This window comes from Temnothorax longispinosus, chromosome 11 (assembly GCF_030848805.1).
Source record: "Temnothorax longispinosus isolate EJ_2023e chromosome 11, Tlon_JGU_v1, whole genome shotgun sequence".
Taxonomy (NCBI): Eukaryota; Metazoa; Arthropoda; class Insecta; order Hymenoptera; family Formicidae; genus Temnothorax; species Temnothorax longispinosus.
In genome coordinates, this window is record NC_092368.1 from 993,787 (window position 1) to 1,009,253 (window position 15,467).

The 15,467-nt window shown below is 41.7% G+C and overlaps 6 protein-coding genes across 9 annotated transcripts in view; 1 reads left to right on the forward strand and 5 right to left on the reverse strand.

Moving 5' to 3' along the window:
• Positions 1 to 34: 34 nt before the first annotated feature.
• Positions 35 to 3,613, reverse strand: LOC139822089 (splicing factor Cactin-like). Its single transcript, XM_071793627.1, has 6 exons — positions 3,212 to 3,613; positions 1,498 to 2,351; positions 1,236 to 1,412; positions 952 to 1,150; positions 330 to 828; positions 35 to 231 (listed from the first exon to the last, which is right to left on the reverse strand). Exons 1-6 carry the CDS (start codon positions 3,460 to 3,462, stop codon positions 43 to 45), a joined length of 2,169 nt encoding a protein of 722 aa, XP_071649728.1. The 5' UTR covers positions 3,463 to 3,613; the 3' UTR covers positions 35 to 42.
• A 43-nt stretch (positions 3,614 to 3,656) lies between these two features.
• On the forward strand, positions 3,657 to 6,155 carry Cks30a (Cyclin-dependent kinase subunit 30A). Its single transcript, XM_071793674.1, has 3 exons — positions 3,657 to 4,062; positions 4,920 to 5,047; positions 5,134 to 6,155. Exons 1-3 carry the CDS (start codon positions 4,010 to 4,012, stop codon positions 5,199 to 5,201), a joined length of 249 nt encoding a protein of 82 aa, XP_071649775.1. The 5' UTR covers positions 3,657 to 4,009; the 3' UTR covers positions 5,202 to 6,155.
• A 144-nt stretch (positions 6,156 to 6,299) lies between these two features.
• Positions 6,300 to 7,622, reverse strand: Vps25 (vacuolar protein sorting 25). Its single transcript, XM_071793673.1, has 4 exons — positions 7,485 to 7,622; positions 7,106 to 7,251; positions 6,648 to 6,866; positions 6,300 to 6,553 (listed from the first exon to the last, which is right to left on the reverse strand). Exons 1-4 carry the CDS (start codon positions 7,532 to 7,534, stop codon positions 6,441 to 6,443), a joined length of 528 nt encoding a protein of 175 aa, XP_071649774.1. The 5' UTR covers positions 7,535 to 7,622; the 3' UTR covers positions 6,300 to 6,440.
• Positions 7,623 to 7,755: 133 nt separating this feature from the next.
• Positions 7,756 to 9,920, reverse strand: LOC139822095 (putative protein MSS51 homolog, mitochondrial). Its single transcript, XM_071793642.1, has 2 exons — positions 9,799 to 9,920; positions 7,756 to 9,716 (listed from the first exon to the last, which is right to left on the reverse strand). Exon 2 carries the CDS (start codon positions 9,638 to 9,640, stop codon positions 8,318 to 8,320), a length of 1,323 nt encoding a protein of 440 aa, XP_071649743.1. The 5' UTR covers positions 9,641 to 9,716; positions 9,799 to 9,920; the 3' UTR covers positions 7,756 to 8,317.
• Positions 9,817 to 15,467, reverse strand: part of LOC139822092 (uncharacterized) — a 58,860-nt gene continuing 53,209 nt past the window's right edge. Inside the window, exons 3-5 of one of the 3 annotated variants that reach the window (XM_071793639.1) lie at positions 11,077 to 12,240; positions 10,189 to 10,266; positions 9,817 to 9,942 (exon numbers count right to left, since the gene is read on the reverse strand). In XM_071793639.1, the coding sequence (XP_071649740.1) occupies positions 9,913 to 9,942; positions 10,189 to 10,266; positions 11,077 to 12,204 (1,236 nt within the window). In that variant the 5' untranslated portion in view covers positions 12,205 to 12,240 and the 3' untranslated portion in view covers positions 9,817 to 9,912. The other 2 variants (XM_071793638.1, XM_071793637.1) reach the window with 2 other exon arrangements.
• On the reverse strand, positions 12,914 to 15,443 carry LOC139822093 (putative protein MSS51 homolog, mitochondrial). Of its 2 annotated transcripts, none has more exons than XM_071793640.1 (3): positions 15,372 to 15,443; positions 14,971 to 15,117; positions 12,914 to 14,884 (listed from the first exon to the last, which is right to left on the reverse strand). In XM_071793640.1, the coding sequence occupies exon 3, from the start codon at positions 14,806 to 14,808 to the stop codon at positions 13,486 to 13,488; it is 1,323 nt and encodes a 440-aa protein (XP_071649741.1). In that variant the 5' UTR covers positions 14,809 to 14,884; positions 14,971 to 15,117; positions 15,372 to 15,443; the 3' UTR covers positions 12,914 to 13,485. The 2 variants fall into 2 exon arrangements, with proteins under 2 accessions (XP_071649741.1, XP_071649742.1); XM_071793641.1 differs by lacking the exon at positions 15,372 to 15,443 and adding an exon at positions 15,220 to 15,355.

Genomic DNA, 15,467 nt, shown 5'->3' on the forward strand with positions numbered 1-15,467 from the left:
GTCCATAAAATTATATATGTTATGTAAAGATATGTACATGCGTTAACGGCGGTATCTATATCTCTTGAAGTGAAACCACAGCTGGAAAATGTTGTTGTGAAACTGACACCTAAATCCACGCTTGTACGAGTACTCCCATTCTCGATTGACAATTTTGAACGCGATGTCCTCGTAAGGCGGTCCCGCGTGAAATCGCAGGAGAGCGAAATCTTTGTTGTCGGCGCAGGGTGTCTGAAAATCAAAGACGGAATCGAGAATTATTTATCGAGATTAAAAGATTGAAATCTCATTAGCATAATTTGCAACTCAGAGAGCAATGTATATCTTACAAGGAAATATTCCGGCGTGGTATTCTTGTCGATGAGGTCCGGATAGAAGATGTTGAATTTGTAGCCCTGCACGATCTTCGGCGGCGGATTGTCCATGTCGTAGTGCGTCTGATTGTACTTGTTCCACTCGAAGCCGGTGTGCACGCGGTTGAAGTAGCGCGGTTTACGCGGCCGATATTTGTCGGACCACAGATAGATCTGCGCCTCCAGCGACGACTCGACGCTGAACTGCGCCTCGTCCGAGCCCATGCCCTTGCGCGCCTCCCGGTGCATAGCCTGCTCCTCACTCGTCAGCACATTCTGAATCTTCCTGCCGGTGCTGAGGACCTGCTGCCTCGCGTACTCCAATCGCTGACTGTCCTCCTCCTCCTGCGTGATGAACGTGCCCGGTTCGAGTTGCGAGTAAGACATATAAGTGGGCGAGTAGCCGCCCGTTTCGTACTCGCGGAAGGATTCGGACAATAGATCGTTGGCGGCGTTTGTCTCCTCTCGATCATCGCTGAAACGTATGGCACGATTACGTATTTTCTTATTACTACTAACAAAGATGAGATAGACTCAAATTTCGATGTATAAAAAAAAACAGATAAATTTGAATCGATACACGGGAGAGAATACTCACTCGGAATGGCTATTTTCGTCCTTCTCGACAGCTGTACTGGAAGGTTCACCTTGCTTTACAGTTGACTCGTTTTCCTGCGTCTGTGAGCCTTCGGCCTCGTTTTCCGCTCTAGCCACTCCTTGCTCGGCGATCAGAACTTCCAACTTTTTACGCAAGTTTTCTTGATGCCGATCTCTGAGCCGCGCCCTCGCCATGTGGGCTGCATATTTAAAACTTATTGTTAATATGAATCGGATGTATCATTATTTACACAGTTTTCGAATACATTATTTATCGTATCTTACCTTTTAACTGAGACAAAAGGCTTTCCCAATATCCGATATCGACGCCTTCTGGCTTCCCTGTAATTTTTCTCTGAATTTGCAATTGCAAGGCTTCCAACTGCGTCGCGGTTTTACCCTTAAAAATGGCCGTGACATCTTTGGCGACAGATTCATGAATCCCTTCTCTTCTGCCAACAGCTAAAAAAAGAGATGATGCGAGTGAGGCGAGCAAACAAGAACAATAAAAAATAGGGGAGAGAAAAAAAAGAATCGTTTTTCTCACCAACTTCGTATTCCGTTCGTTCCAACTTCCTGAGCTTGTGTAATTCGTCTTCCACGATTACCGTTATATCGTTCCAGTAATCTAAGTTCTTGCCCCTCTCGAGTTCCTTGTAAACCTTTATGTCCTCTATAAGGTCCTCCAAGTCCTTCACGTGCAGACCTCGTAAGTACGTGTACGGCTCGTGCATCTCCACCGCGTCGACCTCTTCCTCCGCGCTGATGTACTTTGCGAGAAGATCGATAGGTTTCGCACGGCCGTCCTGGATCCTGATGCGGGATCTCAGTCTGGCTTGCTCGAGGTGAAACTGATCCTCCTGCCGAGCCCATTGCTCCAACTGGGCGGCCTCCTTGCCTCGCTGCAACATGGTCATCTCCTCCTCCCTCTGCTGCCGCTCCAGCTCTCTTTCCTGCCTCCTTTTCTTCACCTTCTCCAATTCCCGCTTGTTCTCCTCCTGCTTGTGCCTGTTACGAATCTCCAGTGCCTCTCTGCCCACGCCGAGCAGGCCCTCCTTTCCCAGCTTCTTTGACCATACAAAGGTAGACAGGATATTGCCATCTCCGAACGGATTATCTGTATTCGTGTAATGCAAGTAATCGTTGTCCCAGCCCATTCTCTCCTTACGCTTGCGTTCCTTGGCTTCTTTCTTTTTCAGGCGGCGCAAACGCTTTTCCTCCGGGGTCTCCGTCGCCTTCATCAATTCCTTCTGACGTTTACGCTCCTCCGTCTGCTTCTGTCGTTGCTTCTGCAGTTTCTCCAGCAATTTTGTGGAGTCCGAGGACGAGTCTGTGGACGAACCGTTGCTGGACCTGCTCGAGTCCGACGAGGTCGAAGACGACGACGATGAGGATGACTCCCTAAGCAAAAATAATATACTGAACTCGGAGATACAACTTTGACAGATCCCAGATAGCATAATATAGTCTGACTATTCTATTTAACATCAAATGTACTATTTTGAGGATATTCTGTAAGAATATCATCTGTGAATCTAAAAGAACATTTTGTAAATCTGCTTAGAACAGTATACTTTGAGTTGTACTTAGAATGATCTTATTTTGAAGTTCTATTTGGATTCATTGATAAGACTATTTACAAGGTAAAGATAGAGATAAGGTAATGGTAGGTAAAATATAGAAGAAAGACAGAAATTTAATTACATGGAATTAGGCTTTGAGTTTTATGGTAGGTCATGGAATAGTAAGGAATTATGTAGGAAAATAGGATTGCAGCTAGGAGAATATGGAGATTAAGAGATAAGATTTACATGAATGATTTTAGAATGAGGGATGTTATTTTGTAGACAAAACATGATGTCATTTATCATATATGGTTAAAGAACACAATTAAGAAGAAATATTGAAAATGTACGGATGACAATTAGGATAATGTTAATGATAGCGCGCTGAGAATATGGAAGCTATGGGCCTATTCTTTTTAGCTGAACTTCTTGCATAGTTTATCTTATCTCTTTTTCTCTCCAATGTGAAAAGAGGAAAGACGAACCGTGCAAGAAGTTCAGCTAAAAAGACAGGCCTTATTTATAAATGTATTGAGGTAAAGAATGTATTGAGGTAAAGAGTAAACCAAGTCCACTCGGCTTTGTAGCTGAAGTTAAATAAAATCTATCTATCACTAAAGGATATTTGTAGAATGTTTATAATGTTTAGGTTTGTGCTATCTGAGATGATTTGTAGAATTTACAGAAGAGACCCACCTCTTTCGGCTCTTATGCTTGGAAGACTTGCGCGACTCGCGACGCGAGCGGGAGTCGTCCCTCGACTTCTTGCGCCTCTCGCTGGACCTCGCCGAGCTTTCGCGTCTGGATTTCGAGCCACTCGACCGGTGGTCCGCGCGATCGCGGATCCTCTCGCGCGTCCCTCGCGACGTTCGGTCCTCGCCCCTGCGATCATCGTCGCGCACCTTCCTCGATCTGTGTTTACTGTGGTCGCGCGAATGCTTCTCCATCGCGTCAAGGCATCAGCGAAAAAGAAAAACAGATAAGTAAATAAATCGTCAACCCTGCGGCACCTAACCTCACTTTCTCCCCGAGGGGGGAAGAGCCGGATGTCGGACGAACGTCTCAGGACTCAGACGCGCGCCATCTTGCCGCGGTCGGCGCAGCTGATCCCGGACGACGCGAGTCAACGTCGGGGAGATCGAGAAAAGAAGCAGAAAAACCGCCGGCGGGATTTCGCCTCGTCGATCCGTCCACTTCACGCGATTTTAACCTCGTCGCGCGAAAAATCGACGATGACGCGGGGGGGTGGGCGGCCCCTCCCCGGGTTGACTCTGGCCCCCCTCTTGACTCGCGCAGTCCCCGCGGCCTCCACTCCGCACGCTCGGCCGACACATCCGTTGGAACTTTCAAATTAGACAGCGTACGCACGCACGCGATCGAGGGTGGCCTTCTCGGAGAGTGCCCGCCGTGCCCGTCTGGCGAAGAGACCCAGCGCGTCTCCAAAATCGGTCATTGTTCCCGCCTAGAAACGCCACCACGGAGTCGAAGGACGCGATGCCGCACATCTACTACTCCGACAAGTACTACGACGATAAGTACGAGTACAGGTAGGCGATCATCCTCGGCGTGAGAGAGTGCCCCCGGGGCCTCCCTGGCCCGAGACGCGTGGGACCCCGCGATACGTAATGGCGTCCCCTCTCCCCGTGGAAATTCCCACGTTGAACGTCTCTCCTCGGGCGTCTTTTACCCACCGTCGAGCATTTCTGCGCCCTTAATCCGGACCCTTTTTTCCCCTCTCCTCGTTGCCGTTCGTCTCGCCGGCTCTTCGGGATCGAAACTTTTAAATGGCCGATCGAAGGTTCCCGAAACCAGACCGTCGTTTTATTTCGGATTGCGAATCTTATTTGGTCAGGACCTCGGTAACGCGCGGTATTTTGCTTTTCCTGGCGAGGAAGCACTCGCGACGGCCGCGACGAATGCTCTCCTGTTGGAAGGACGCGTGAGGAAAAAAAGGATAAATAATCATGCTGCCGAGAAATGATTTTCAATGCGCGTTTTCTTCGAGCTAAAAGGATGAGAGAAAAATTCGACGACGATTCATCGCGATTATAGAATTGTTACAATGTTAATTAGAAGCTGCTATTTCCATGCCTGACGGTGCCAATTTTTGAAATCTATACGTGTAAAATTGAACGAGAAGTCGAGCTCGGTTAAATTTCTATTCTTTTCCTTAATCAACTGTTATTAAACTGTTATTAAAGGGATTGTACGTTCAGATGGAGATTTTGCATGTTTATGAATTTCTTTAAAAACCTTTTCACTTTTTCTCAACTAATGTACGCATAAGATCTTGAAAAATTCGCAAGTCAAGCTTATTGTACATATTTCTAATTTTTTTCTCACGTATTTATTAATTTAGTTTTCTGTCTTTTCATTCTTATTTTATTGTCTTCTCTTTGCCCAGGCATGTCGTTTTGCCGAAAGAAATGGTGAAACTGGTGCCGAGGACTCATCTGCTGTCCGAGCAGGAATGGAGAGCTATCGGAGTCCAGCAAAGTCAAGGATGGGTGCACTACATGATTCACGAGCCCGGTAAGTACCACAGGACATCCTAGTATACTTTGCATGTAAGTACTCGTTGCGGAGATCTTTTAATCGAATTGTGAATCACATTTCAGAACCACACATTCTGCTGTTCAAGAGGAAAATAACGACGCCTCTGGAGCTGAGAGGGGAAGAGAATTGAATGCAGCCAAGTTACGTCGTCTTGTACATAACAATTCAGATCATGTTCATATTTATGGTGGAACATATTTACGATCACTCGCTCACCGCGTCTCTCTTTCTCTCTCGGTCTCGCTAGCAAGACCGATATGGTGCGCCTGCGTACAAAAATACACTTTCTAAAAGTCTGCGTGAAAGAATGGAGAAATCGCGAGCCAATCGTATAGAAATATTTCGACGAACGTCCACAGAATAGTATGTCCATGGTCGTGTTTATTTCTAATTACTTCGCATTGCCATTCGTAAAAGAAATGTCAAGCAAGTATGCTGTATATATGTCTATAGAGTATGTTAGTTCTTAATCTCAGTTTAGCTTCTCTAATTCTTTTCTCCTCTTTGCATTGGAAAACTCGAGAGTTAAGAGATACGTCGCGATATATATTAGCTCCGAAATAAAATGAAATATTCTAGTTGCTTCCAAAGACTGGTGATTCCGAAGCGTAGTAATTCATAAGAACATGTGATTACAGTGCCTTCTCGTAGGAACCAAAACCTTTCAATTTAAATTTTAAGGCGCCTAGGATAATCGTTTTCCTTTTAAGTTTGACATTTAACGCGAAAATTTTTTAAATTTATACGAGGAAAGTGTAAACGTATTTTAAGTTCTACGTAATTCGTTTCGATTTTTTAGCACCTTGACTTTGGCACGGGAAGTCTTGCATTTATTTTCTTTTTTTTCTGTCGCGATTTTTATGTTCTCCCCCGTTTCGAGTGAACCTATGTATGATTTATGTATCTTAAAAGCTATATAATATTGGCTACATTAATTTCATACTCGAAATACATCAGGTCTTTCCCACGTTCGCGTTAGCTTTAGCATCCGGGCGATTTTGGTTTACTTTTTTTTGTAAGAAAAGAAAAAGAAAAAAATGTATTACCAATATTGTGTTAAATAAATGTTTGCATTTATGAGCCATGTTAAGAGTTTCTTTAATCCCATTGCATTAACATTTTAAGTTAAACAAAAATCCATTACGCTCGACTGATATAATCGACTCTAATATAAATGAATAAAAAACCCCCCCAAGATTTTTGGGATTACTGTCGCTGTACGTCAGTGTAGAGAGGAACAGACTTTTATTTCATAAAAATGTACATCTAAACGCATATATTAAATTTTAACGAGTACGCAATTAAATATAAATTTACACGTAACCGTAACTCGCGAAATTCTCGACGAGTGACAATTACTTTCTACGCGTTAGAAAAATTTAACGCCTTGATTATCATCGAACGAGATGATCTCTGCCTTTCTGGCAGCTTCCAGCGTTCTCAGTGATCTGATCAACACTTCCGTATCCAGACCGTGGAATTCTAAAACAGATCGAGATACGACAATTATTTAACGACCATCCATATGACTGACACGAATGACAGACAAATGATTTAACTAAATTATTCGACGTACCTTGCTCAGTCGTGTCCTCCCCCTGCGTCAGTTCAAAAAACGTGCACACAGAGCCAATGAAGCCATTCTCCTGCGCATAATTATATATTATATCGCCCCATTCTTCTAAAGTATGCCAATAAACCAACCATCTCTGTTTGGTCTTATCTAGCGGAGACGCATTGCCCGATTTTCCTAATTCTTCCAGTATCATCAGCACACCTTCGGACGGCAATCTTCCTGTTATCGCATTGTTAAGGAGCTCTCAACAGCATACAGATAAACTATTCTAATTAATATACCATTATATATTAAGAAACTACGATAATAAGCTATTATAATCAAGAGGGAACTTTAATAAATTGCAACAAGGAAGTGAATCGCTGAGAACACTGACGAACAGCAGGACACGAGCATTAAATATGTACGACAAAATTATCGGAATAATTGTCATTTCGTGCAACGAGTGGGAAGGATACTGTTAATGCTGGCGTTATTAAACAGAGGATTCGTGTGCACCTCGCGCACATCCACGACCGCCTGCTTCGTGATGCGGTAGTACTCGAGCACCAAACTTTTCCAGGCCGCTATCTGCTTAGCTCTCGTATCCGCGTGAGGCTGAAGCCTGCAATGTATAAAGCGTAGTCGTTAGATAAAATCTCGAATACTTGTCGAATTGCCAGATCTGTAGATACGCTCTTGCCCGTAACCTACGTTCCTAACCTACGAACTTTTGTCGAAACGTATTTTGCAGAGACAGTTAGTGAATTTTGTTAATCCTGGCACATATATATATATACTATTATTAGTAATTTTAATAATCTCATTGAATTATATGCTCCTCGAAACGATACTCACGTAAAGAATGGAGGAAAGCTGTACTGCCAGGGCCACTCGATCTCTGCCATTGTTTTGGTCGTGGGGCTCGTGGGACTATCACAGGCAGCTGTCACACGTGTGATGTCAGACGCCTCAGAAATATCGATGGAGAAATAATTGCAACATTTATATATATGTAGATTCCATATATATTTTTTATTACAAACAATTAACGAAAAGTCGTGCCTTCATTACAAATAATCAACAAAAAGTCTTGTATTCATCAAACAAAATTAAAAGAAACGGTATCACTGCATTAATATTTTAAGTTAAACAAAAATCCATTACGCTCGACTGATATAATCGACTCTATAAATAAAAAAAAGACCCTAAGAATTTTGGGATTACAAATATATAAGCAGACATTCCGGAATATCGGATCACATTAAAAAAAAATCATCCATTACGCTCGACTGATATAATCGACTCTATAAATAAAAAAAAGACCCTAAGAATTTTGGGATTACAAATATATAAGCAGACATTCCGGAATATCGGATCTCATTAAAAAAAAATCATCCATTACACTCGACTGATATAATCGACTCTATAAATAAAAAAAAGACCCTAAGAATTTTGGGATTACAAATATATAAGCAGACATTCCGGAGCATCGGATCAGTCTTTTTGAGTGTGTTTCGTGAAGACACATCGCGATTCGTGGTTATAGTTCATAGTTTTCTCTGCTTCCCGTCCGTTGCATTTTTAAACGTTAAATTCCATTTAACTAGTGTACTCTTTCATTTCGCACGCGACACGTTTTCTCCAGCATAAAACGCAGCCTTTCATTTGTATCGGTCGCTTAAATTACATTATTTACAAAGACTTCTGTAAATAACTATATACTGATTCAGGTAAAGTACATACTCTGGCGCGACGGTTCTAAACGGACTCAAACTAGCGAATGGATTCTGTCCGCTATACAGATAGTTTACCTTTCTACCTAGGATTGTGTTTATTCTGTCTAACTCCTTCTTAAAGCTCTGTAACGTAAAACGACAAGTTAAGATAAACGGACAGTTTTGTTTCGCTATCAGCTTAATGGACGGCGCCCACGTTTCCTTACTGGACCCAAGTTCATGCACCTGAATACCCAGGTCAAATCCTACAACCAAGTCCGGTTTTACGAATGACGGGCTGCGCGCATAGTTCTCGTATAACATATCGTAAAAATCAAATTTCAAATTTTTGTTTTCCGACAACAACATACGGTTATTGCAAACGTATACCGGATTGATTTGAAGCTGTTCCGGCCCGATCATTATAATTGTCACTGGCATCGCGGTCCCTATTAAACGCGGAAAAATTTCCCACCCCATCAAGCTGAATTCTTCCAAGCCACACGCACCTACAACATGAATGACTATAGCTTTGCTTTTTGGGACACAGTTCAATAATCGCATAGCATGAAACAACGTCAAGGGACGTGTCAGATGTATCGAGTGTTGGCCTATCAAGATATTGCGCGACATCTCCGAGTCAGTCGGAATATTCCAATAAGCGTTCATAAAGTCTTTCATGTTCTGAAATTTTCCCTTATCGGTAACGTGTCGCAAGTAACAACGCATATCTGGAGGACTGATCTCTCCTCTTATAGCTAATAAATCAGAACGAAAACGTAGTTCCAGGGGAGCGCAGATGTTCTTATGTTCGGTACCGTTTACGTGATTTTTACAAAAGCTGGCAACACACTTCCGACAATCCTTCAACGACTGAGCGTTCCGTTCGTGGCAAACCAGGCACTCCCTTGGAAAATTGAACATTTGTACCTCATCCGTATTCGGGCGACGTCCCAGCTTGATCGATAATAAGAACATAAAGTAACGCTTCTTTTTTTCATTCTCCGGAGTTACACCCGAAGATGATACAGTTATAATGGGATTATCTATATTGTAGTCTTGCAGCACGTCTTGTATAGCTTTGCACAAAGGTTTATGAAGCTTCCAGTGCTGCTTCTGATGTTCCTGACCACAATAGGAGATCATCCTGCAGCCACCGCACTTCTTTAAAAGGACACCGTCACCAAATCCTTTGCACACGTGACACATGGTCGCATAGAAGCACATATTATATGCGTTAGGAATTTTTCCCACTTCTAATTCTGATCCCATAGCTTCTACCAGTCTTGCCCACATAGTCTTGTTATATCAAAGTCTCCTTCAGTGCAAAAAATATGTAATGTTCAGAATGTTGTGATTTCACAGATTGCACCTGTAGGACATGAGCGTTAAGTAAAACATATCACAGAATTGGAGGAATAATTATCATTCAATGTGACAAATAGAAAGGATACTGTTTTTGCTGACGTTTCAAATGGAGAATTCGTGTGCACTGGCGCACATTCACGATCGCCTGCTTTGTGATGCTTTAGTACTCGAGCACCAAGCTATTCCAGACAGCTATCTGCTTAGCTCTCGTATCCGTGTGAGACTGAAGTCTGCAACAAATAAAGCGTAGTCGTTAAATAAAATCTATAATGTTCTTTCGAATCGCCAGATCTGTAAATACGCTCTTGCCTGTAACCTACGTTCGCCTAATAATCGGCGACATGCAGGCTTCCGTCGAAACGCATTTTATATAGAAATATTTATTGAATTTTGTTCATCTTAGCACATATATATATGCTACAATTAGTAATGTTAATAATTTCATCGGAACAGACGCTTCTCGAAACAATACTCACGTAAAGAACGGCGGGAAACTTTACTGCTACGGCCACTCGAGTTCTGCCATTGTTTCTATCGTCAATTGTCGCAGGCATCTGTTTACACACGTGTGATGTGAGAGATGTCATGAATATCGACGGACAAGAAATAACTGCCATTTCGAAAATACTTGACATATATTTTATTACAAACAATTAACGAAAAATCGTGTCTTCATTACAAATGATTAACAAAAAGTCTTGTAATCGTTAAACAAAATTAAAAGAAACGGTTATTGCATTAATGTATTCGTTAAACAAAATGAAAAGAAACGGTTATTGCATTAATATTTTAAACTAAACAAAAATTCATTACGCTCGACTGATATAATCGACTCCTATAAATAGATTTTTGGGATTACAAATATAAGCAGACATTCCGAAATATCGGATTTCATTTAAAGAAAAATTATCCATTACGCTCGACTGATATGTAACACAATCGACTAATAAATAAAAAAAAATAGACCCTATGATTTTTGGGATTATAAATCTAAGCTGACATTCCGGAGTATCGAATCACAGTCTTTTTGAGTTCGTTTCGTGAAGACACACCTCACATATCGCGATTCGCGGTTGTAGTTCATAGTTTTCTCTGCGTTTCATCCGTTGCATTTTTAAACGCGGTTAAACTCTATTTAACTAGTGTACTCTTTCATTTCGCACGCAACACGTTTTCTACAGCATCAAACACAGCCTTTCATTTGTATCGGTCGCTTAAATTAGACGCTTAAATTACATCAGTTACAAACAAAGACTCCTGTAAATAACTATATACCGATTCACATAAAATACATACTCCGGCGCGTCGCTTCTAAACGCACTTAAACCAGCGAATGGATTCTCTCCACTATAGAGGTAATTTACCTTTCTACCCAGAATTGTGTTTATTCTGTCTGTCTCCTTCTTAAATGTACGTAGCGTGGGAGACGTTGAGATGAACGGACAGTTTTGTTTCGCTATCAGCTTAATGGACGGCGCCCACGTTTCCTTACTGGACCCAAGTTTATGCTGGTCAATACACGGGTTAAACCCTACAATTAAGTCCGGTTTTACGAATGACGAGCTGCGTACATAGTTCTCGTATAACATATCGTAAAAATCAAATTTCAAATTTTTGTTCTCCGACAACATATGGATATTACGCTGTAAATTCGGTCCAATCACTATCATCGTCACTGGCATCGCGGTCTCTATTAAACGCGGAAAAATTTCCCACCCCATCAAGCTGAATTCTTCCGAGTCATTTGCACCTACAACATGAATGACTATAGCTTTGTTTTTTGGGACACAGTTCAATAATCGCATAGCATGAAACAACGTCAAGGGACATGTCAGATACAGCGAGTATTGGCCTATCAAGATATTGCGCTGCATCTCCGAGTCAGTCGAAATATTCCAATGAGCGTTTATAAAGTCCTTCATGTTCTGAAATTTACCCTCGTCGGTAACGTGTCGCAAGTAACAACGCATATCTGGAGAACCGGTCTCTCCTCTTATAGCTAATAAATCTGAACGAAAACGTAGTTCCAGGAGAGCGCAGATGTTCTTGTGCTCAGTGCCGTTTACGTGATTTTTACAAAAGCTGGCAACACACTTCTGACAATCCTTCAACGACTGAGCGTTCCGTTCGTGGCAAACCAGGCACTCCCTTGGAAAATAGAACATTTCTGCCTCATCCAAATTCAGGGGACGTCCTAGCCTGGACGACACTAGCCGCATGAAGGTCAGCTTCTTGTCAGCCCATTCCTCCGTAGTTTCACCGCAATAATCCATGCTGTAGTTTTGCAGCACGTCCTGTATGACTTTGCACAAAGGTTTGTGCTGCTTCCAGTGCTGCTTCTGATGTTCCTTACCACAATAGGCGATCATCTTGCAGCCACCGCATCTCTTCAATTGGACGCCGTCGCCAAACCGCTTGCAAACGTGACACATGGTCGCGTAGAAGAACTCGTCATAATTGTTATTAATTTGATTTCTCGCTTCTGATTCCATGACTTCTGCCTATACACAGTCTCGTTGTATCAAAATCTCCTTTAGTGTAAAGGACAAATATAGTGTTTGGAATGTTGTGATTTCACAGGTTGCACCTACAGGACATGAGTGTTAAGCAAAATATGACAGAATTGTTAGAATAATTATCATTCGTTGCGACAAATAGAAAGGATACTGTTAATGCTGGCGTTATTAAACAGAGGATTCGTGTGCACTCGCGCACATTCACGATCGCCTGCTTCGTGGTTCGATAGTACTCGAGCACCAAGCTTTTCCAGACAGCTATCTGCTTAGCTCTCGTATCCGTGTGAGACTGAAGCCTGCAACAAATAAAGCGTAGTCGTTAGATGAAATCTAGAATGTTCTTTCGAATCGCCAGATCTGTAAATACGTTCTTGCCTACGTTCCTAATAATCGGCGATATGCAGGCCTCCGTCGAAACGATTTTATATAGAAATATTTATTTAATTTTGTTAATCGTAGCACATATATATATGCTACTATTAGTAACGTTAATAATCTTATTGGAACAGACGCTCCTCGAAACAATACTCACGTAAAGAACCGAACGGCGGGACTGTACTCACTGTACTGCCACTTGATGTCTGTTATTGTTTTGGTCGTAGACTGTCGCAGGTAGCTGTCACACGTGTGATGTTAAACATCTCAGAAATATCGATGGAGAAATAATTGCAACATTTAGTATATAGATTCTTCATATATATTTTATTAACGAAAAGTCGTGTCTTCATTACGAATGATTAACAAAAAGTCTTGTATTCATTAAACAAAATAAAAATAAACGGTATCATTAGATTGACATTTTAAGTTAAACAAAAATCCATTACGCTCGACTGATATAATCGACTCTAATATGAATAAAAAAAAGTCTTTAAGATTTTTGGGATTACAAATATAAGCATACATTCCAGAATATCGGATTAAAAAGAATTACCCATTACGTTCGACTGATATGTAACACAATCGACTACATAAATAAAAAAATAAAAAAAAACAGACCCTATAATTTTTGGGCATATAAATATAAGCAGACATTCCGCAGTATCGAACCAGTCTTTTTGAGTTTGTTTCGTGACGACACATCGCGATTCGTGGTTGTAGTTCATAGTTTTCTCTGCTTCCCATCCATTGCATTTTTAAACGTTAAAATTCCATTTAACTAGTGTACTCTTTCATTTCGTACGCGACACGTTTCCTTCGGTATCAAACACAGCCTTTAATTTGTATCGGTCGCTTAAAATTACGTTTAAATTACATCACTTACAAACAAAGACTCCTGTAAATAACTATATACTGATTCATATAAAGTACATACTCCGGCGCGACGCTTCTAAACGGACTCAAACTAGCAAATGGATTTTCTCCACTATACAGATAGTTTACCTTTCTACCTAGGATTGTGTTTATTCTGTCTAACTCCTTCTTAAAGTTCTCTAATCTGAAACGACAAGTTAAGATAAACGGACAGTTTTGTTTTGCTATCAGCTTGATGGACGGCGCCCACGTTTCCTTACTGGACCCAAGTTCATGCTCCTGAATACCCAGATCAAATCCAACAACCAAGTTCGGTTTTACGAATGTCGGGCTGCGTACATAGTTCTCGTATAACATATCGTAAAAATCAAATGTCAAATGTTTATTCTCCGGCAACATACGGTTATTGCAAACGTATTCCGGATTGATTTGAAGCTGTAATTCCGGCCCGATCATTATAATCGTCACTGGCATCGCGGTCCCTATTAAACGCGGCAAAACTTCCCACCCCATCAAGCAGAATTCTTCTGAGTAACACGCACCTACGACATGAATGACTATAGCTTCGCTTTTTGGGACATAGTTCAATAATCGCATAGCATGAAACAACGTCAAGGGACGTGTCAGATGTAGCGAGTGTTGGCCTATCAAGATATTGCGCGATATCTCCGAGTCAGACGAAATATTCCAATAAGCGTTTATAAAGTCTTTCATGTTCTGAAATTTACCCTTGTCGGTAACGTGTCGCAAGTAACAACGCATATCTGGAGGACCGGTTTCTCCTCTTATAGCTGATAAATCTGAACGAAAACGTAGTTCCAGGGGAGCGCAGATGTTCTTATGTTCGGTGCCGTTTACGTGATTTTTACAAAAGCTGGCAACACACTTGCGACAATCCTTCAACGACTGAGCGTTCCGTTCGTGGCAAATCAGACATTCTCTTGGAAAAATGAACATTTGCCCCTCTTCGAACTTCAATGGACGTCCCAGCTTGTTCGATATTAACAACATAAAGTAATTCTTCTTTCTTTCGTTCTCCAGAGTTTCACCCGAAGATGATACAGTTATAATGGGATTATCCATACTGTAGTCTCGCAACACGTCCTGAATAGCTTTGCACAAAGGTTTATGAAGCTTCCAGTGCTCCTTCTGATGTTCCTGACCACAATAGGAGATCATTCTGCAGCCACCGCACTTCTTTAAAAGGACACCGTCCCCGAATCCTTTGCATACGTGACACATGGTCGCATAGAACCACATGTTATACGCGTTAGGAATTTTTTCCTCCTTGTATTCTAATCCCATGGCTTCTGCGAGTCTTGCCCACATGGTCTCGTTATATCGAAGTCTCCTTCAGTGCAAAAGATATGTAATGTTTAGAATGTTGTGATTTCACAGGTTGCACCTGTAGGACGTGAGCGTTAAGTAAAACATATCACAGAATTGGAGGAATAATTAATTATTATTCGATGCGACAAATAGAAAGGATACTGTTTTTGCTGGCGTTGTTAAATAGAGGATTCGTGTGCACTCGCGCGCGTGTTCACGATCGCCTGCTTCGTGATGCGACAGTACTCGAGCACCAAGCTTTTCCAGACAGCTATTTGCTTAGCTCTGATATCCGCGTGAGACTGAAGCCTGCAATAACAAATAAAGTGTAATCGTTAGATGCAATCTAGAGTGTGTTTTCGAATCGCCAGATCTGTAAATACGCTCTTCCTGTAACCACCTGTAACCTACATTTCTAATAATCGGCGACATGCAGGCTTCCGCCGAAACGCATTTTATATAGAAATATTTATTGAATTTCGTTAATCGTAGCAAATATATATGATACAATTAGTAATGTTAATAATCTCATCGGAACAGACGCTCCTCGAAATAATACTCACGTAAATTAAGGACGGCGGGAAACTTCACTGCTATACGGCCACTCGATTTCTGCGCCATTGTTTTGATCGTCAATTGTCGCAGGGATCTGTTTACAA

What these genes read in the sequence shown, in the direction of transcription:
- LOC139822093 (XM_071793640.1), bottom strand. Translation starts at nt 14,808, where the DNA reads ATGTGGGCAAGACTCGCAGAAGCCATGGGATTAGAATACAAGGAGGAA.
- Vps25 (XM_071793673.1), bottom strand. Translation starts at nt 7,534, where the DNA reads ATGGCAGAGATCGAGTGGCCCTGGCAGTACAGCTTTCCTCCATTCTTT. An exon ending in AGCTTTCCTCCATTCTTTAC is followed by an intron (nt 7,252 to 7,484) that starts GTGAGTATCGTT and finishes TATACATTGCAG; the next exon opens with GCTTCAGCCTCACGCGGATA. An exon ending in TAATAACGCCAGCATTAACA is followed by an intron (nt 6,867 to 7,105) that starts GTATCCTTCCCA and finishes ATGCGATAACAG; the next exon opens with GAAGATTGCCGTCCGAAGGT.
- LOC139822095 (XM_071793642.1), bottom strand. Translation starts at nt 9,640, where the DNA reads ATGTGGGCAAGACTGGTAGAAGCTATGGGATCAGAATTAGAAGTGGGA.
- Cks30a (XM_071793674.1), top strand. Translation starts at nt 4,010, where the DNA reads ATGCCGCACATCTACTACTCCGACAAGTACTACGACGATAAGTACGAG. An exon ending in GACGATAAGTACGAGTACAG is followed by an intron (nt 4,063 to 4,919) that starts GTAGGCGATCAT and finishes CTCTTTGCCCAG; the next exon opens with GCATGTCGTTTTGCCGAAAG. An exon ending in CTACATGATTCACGAGCCCG is followed by an intron (nt 5,048 to 5,133) that starts GTAAGTACCACA and finishes ATCACATTTCAG; the next exon opens with AACCACACATTCTGCTGTTC.
- LOC139822089 (XM_071793627.1), bottom strand. Translation starts at nt 3,462, where the DNA reads ATGGAGAAGCATTCGCGCGACCACAGTAAACACAGATCGAGGAAGGTG. An exon ending in CCTTTTGTCTCAGTTAAAAG is followed by an intron (nt 1,151 to 1,235) that starts GTAAGATACGAT and finishes TTAAATATGCAG; the next exon opens with CCCACATGGCGAGGGCGCGG. An exon ending in CCACGCCGGAATATTTCCTT is followed by an intron (nt 232 to 329) that starts GTAAGATATACA and finishes TTTGATTTTCAG; the next exon opens with ACACCCTGCGCCGACAACAA.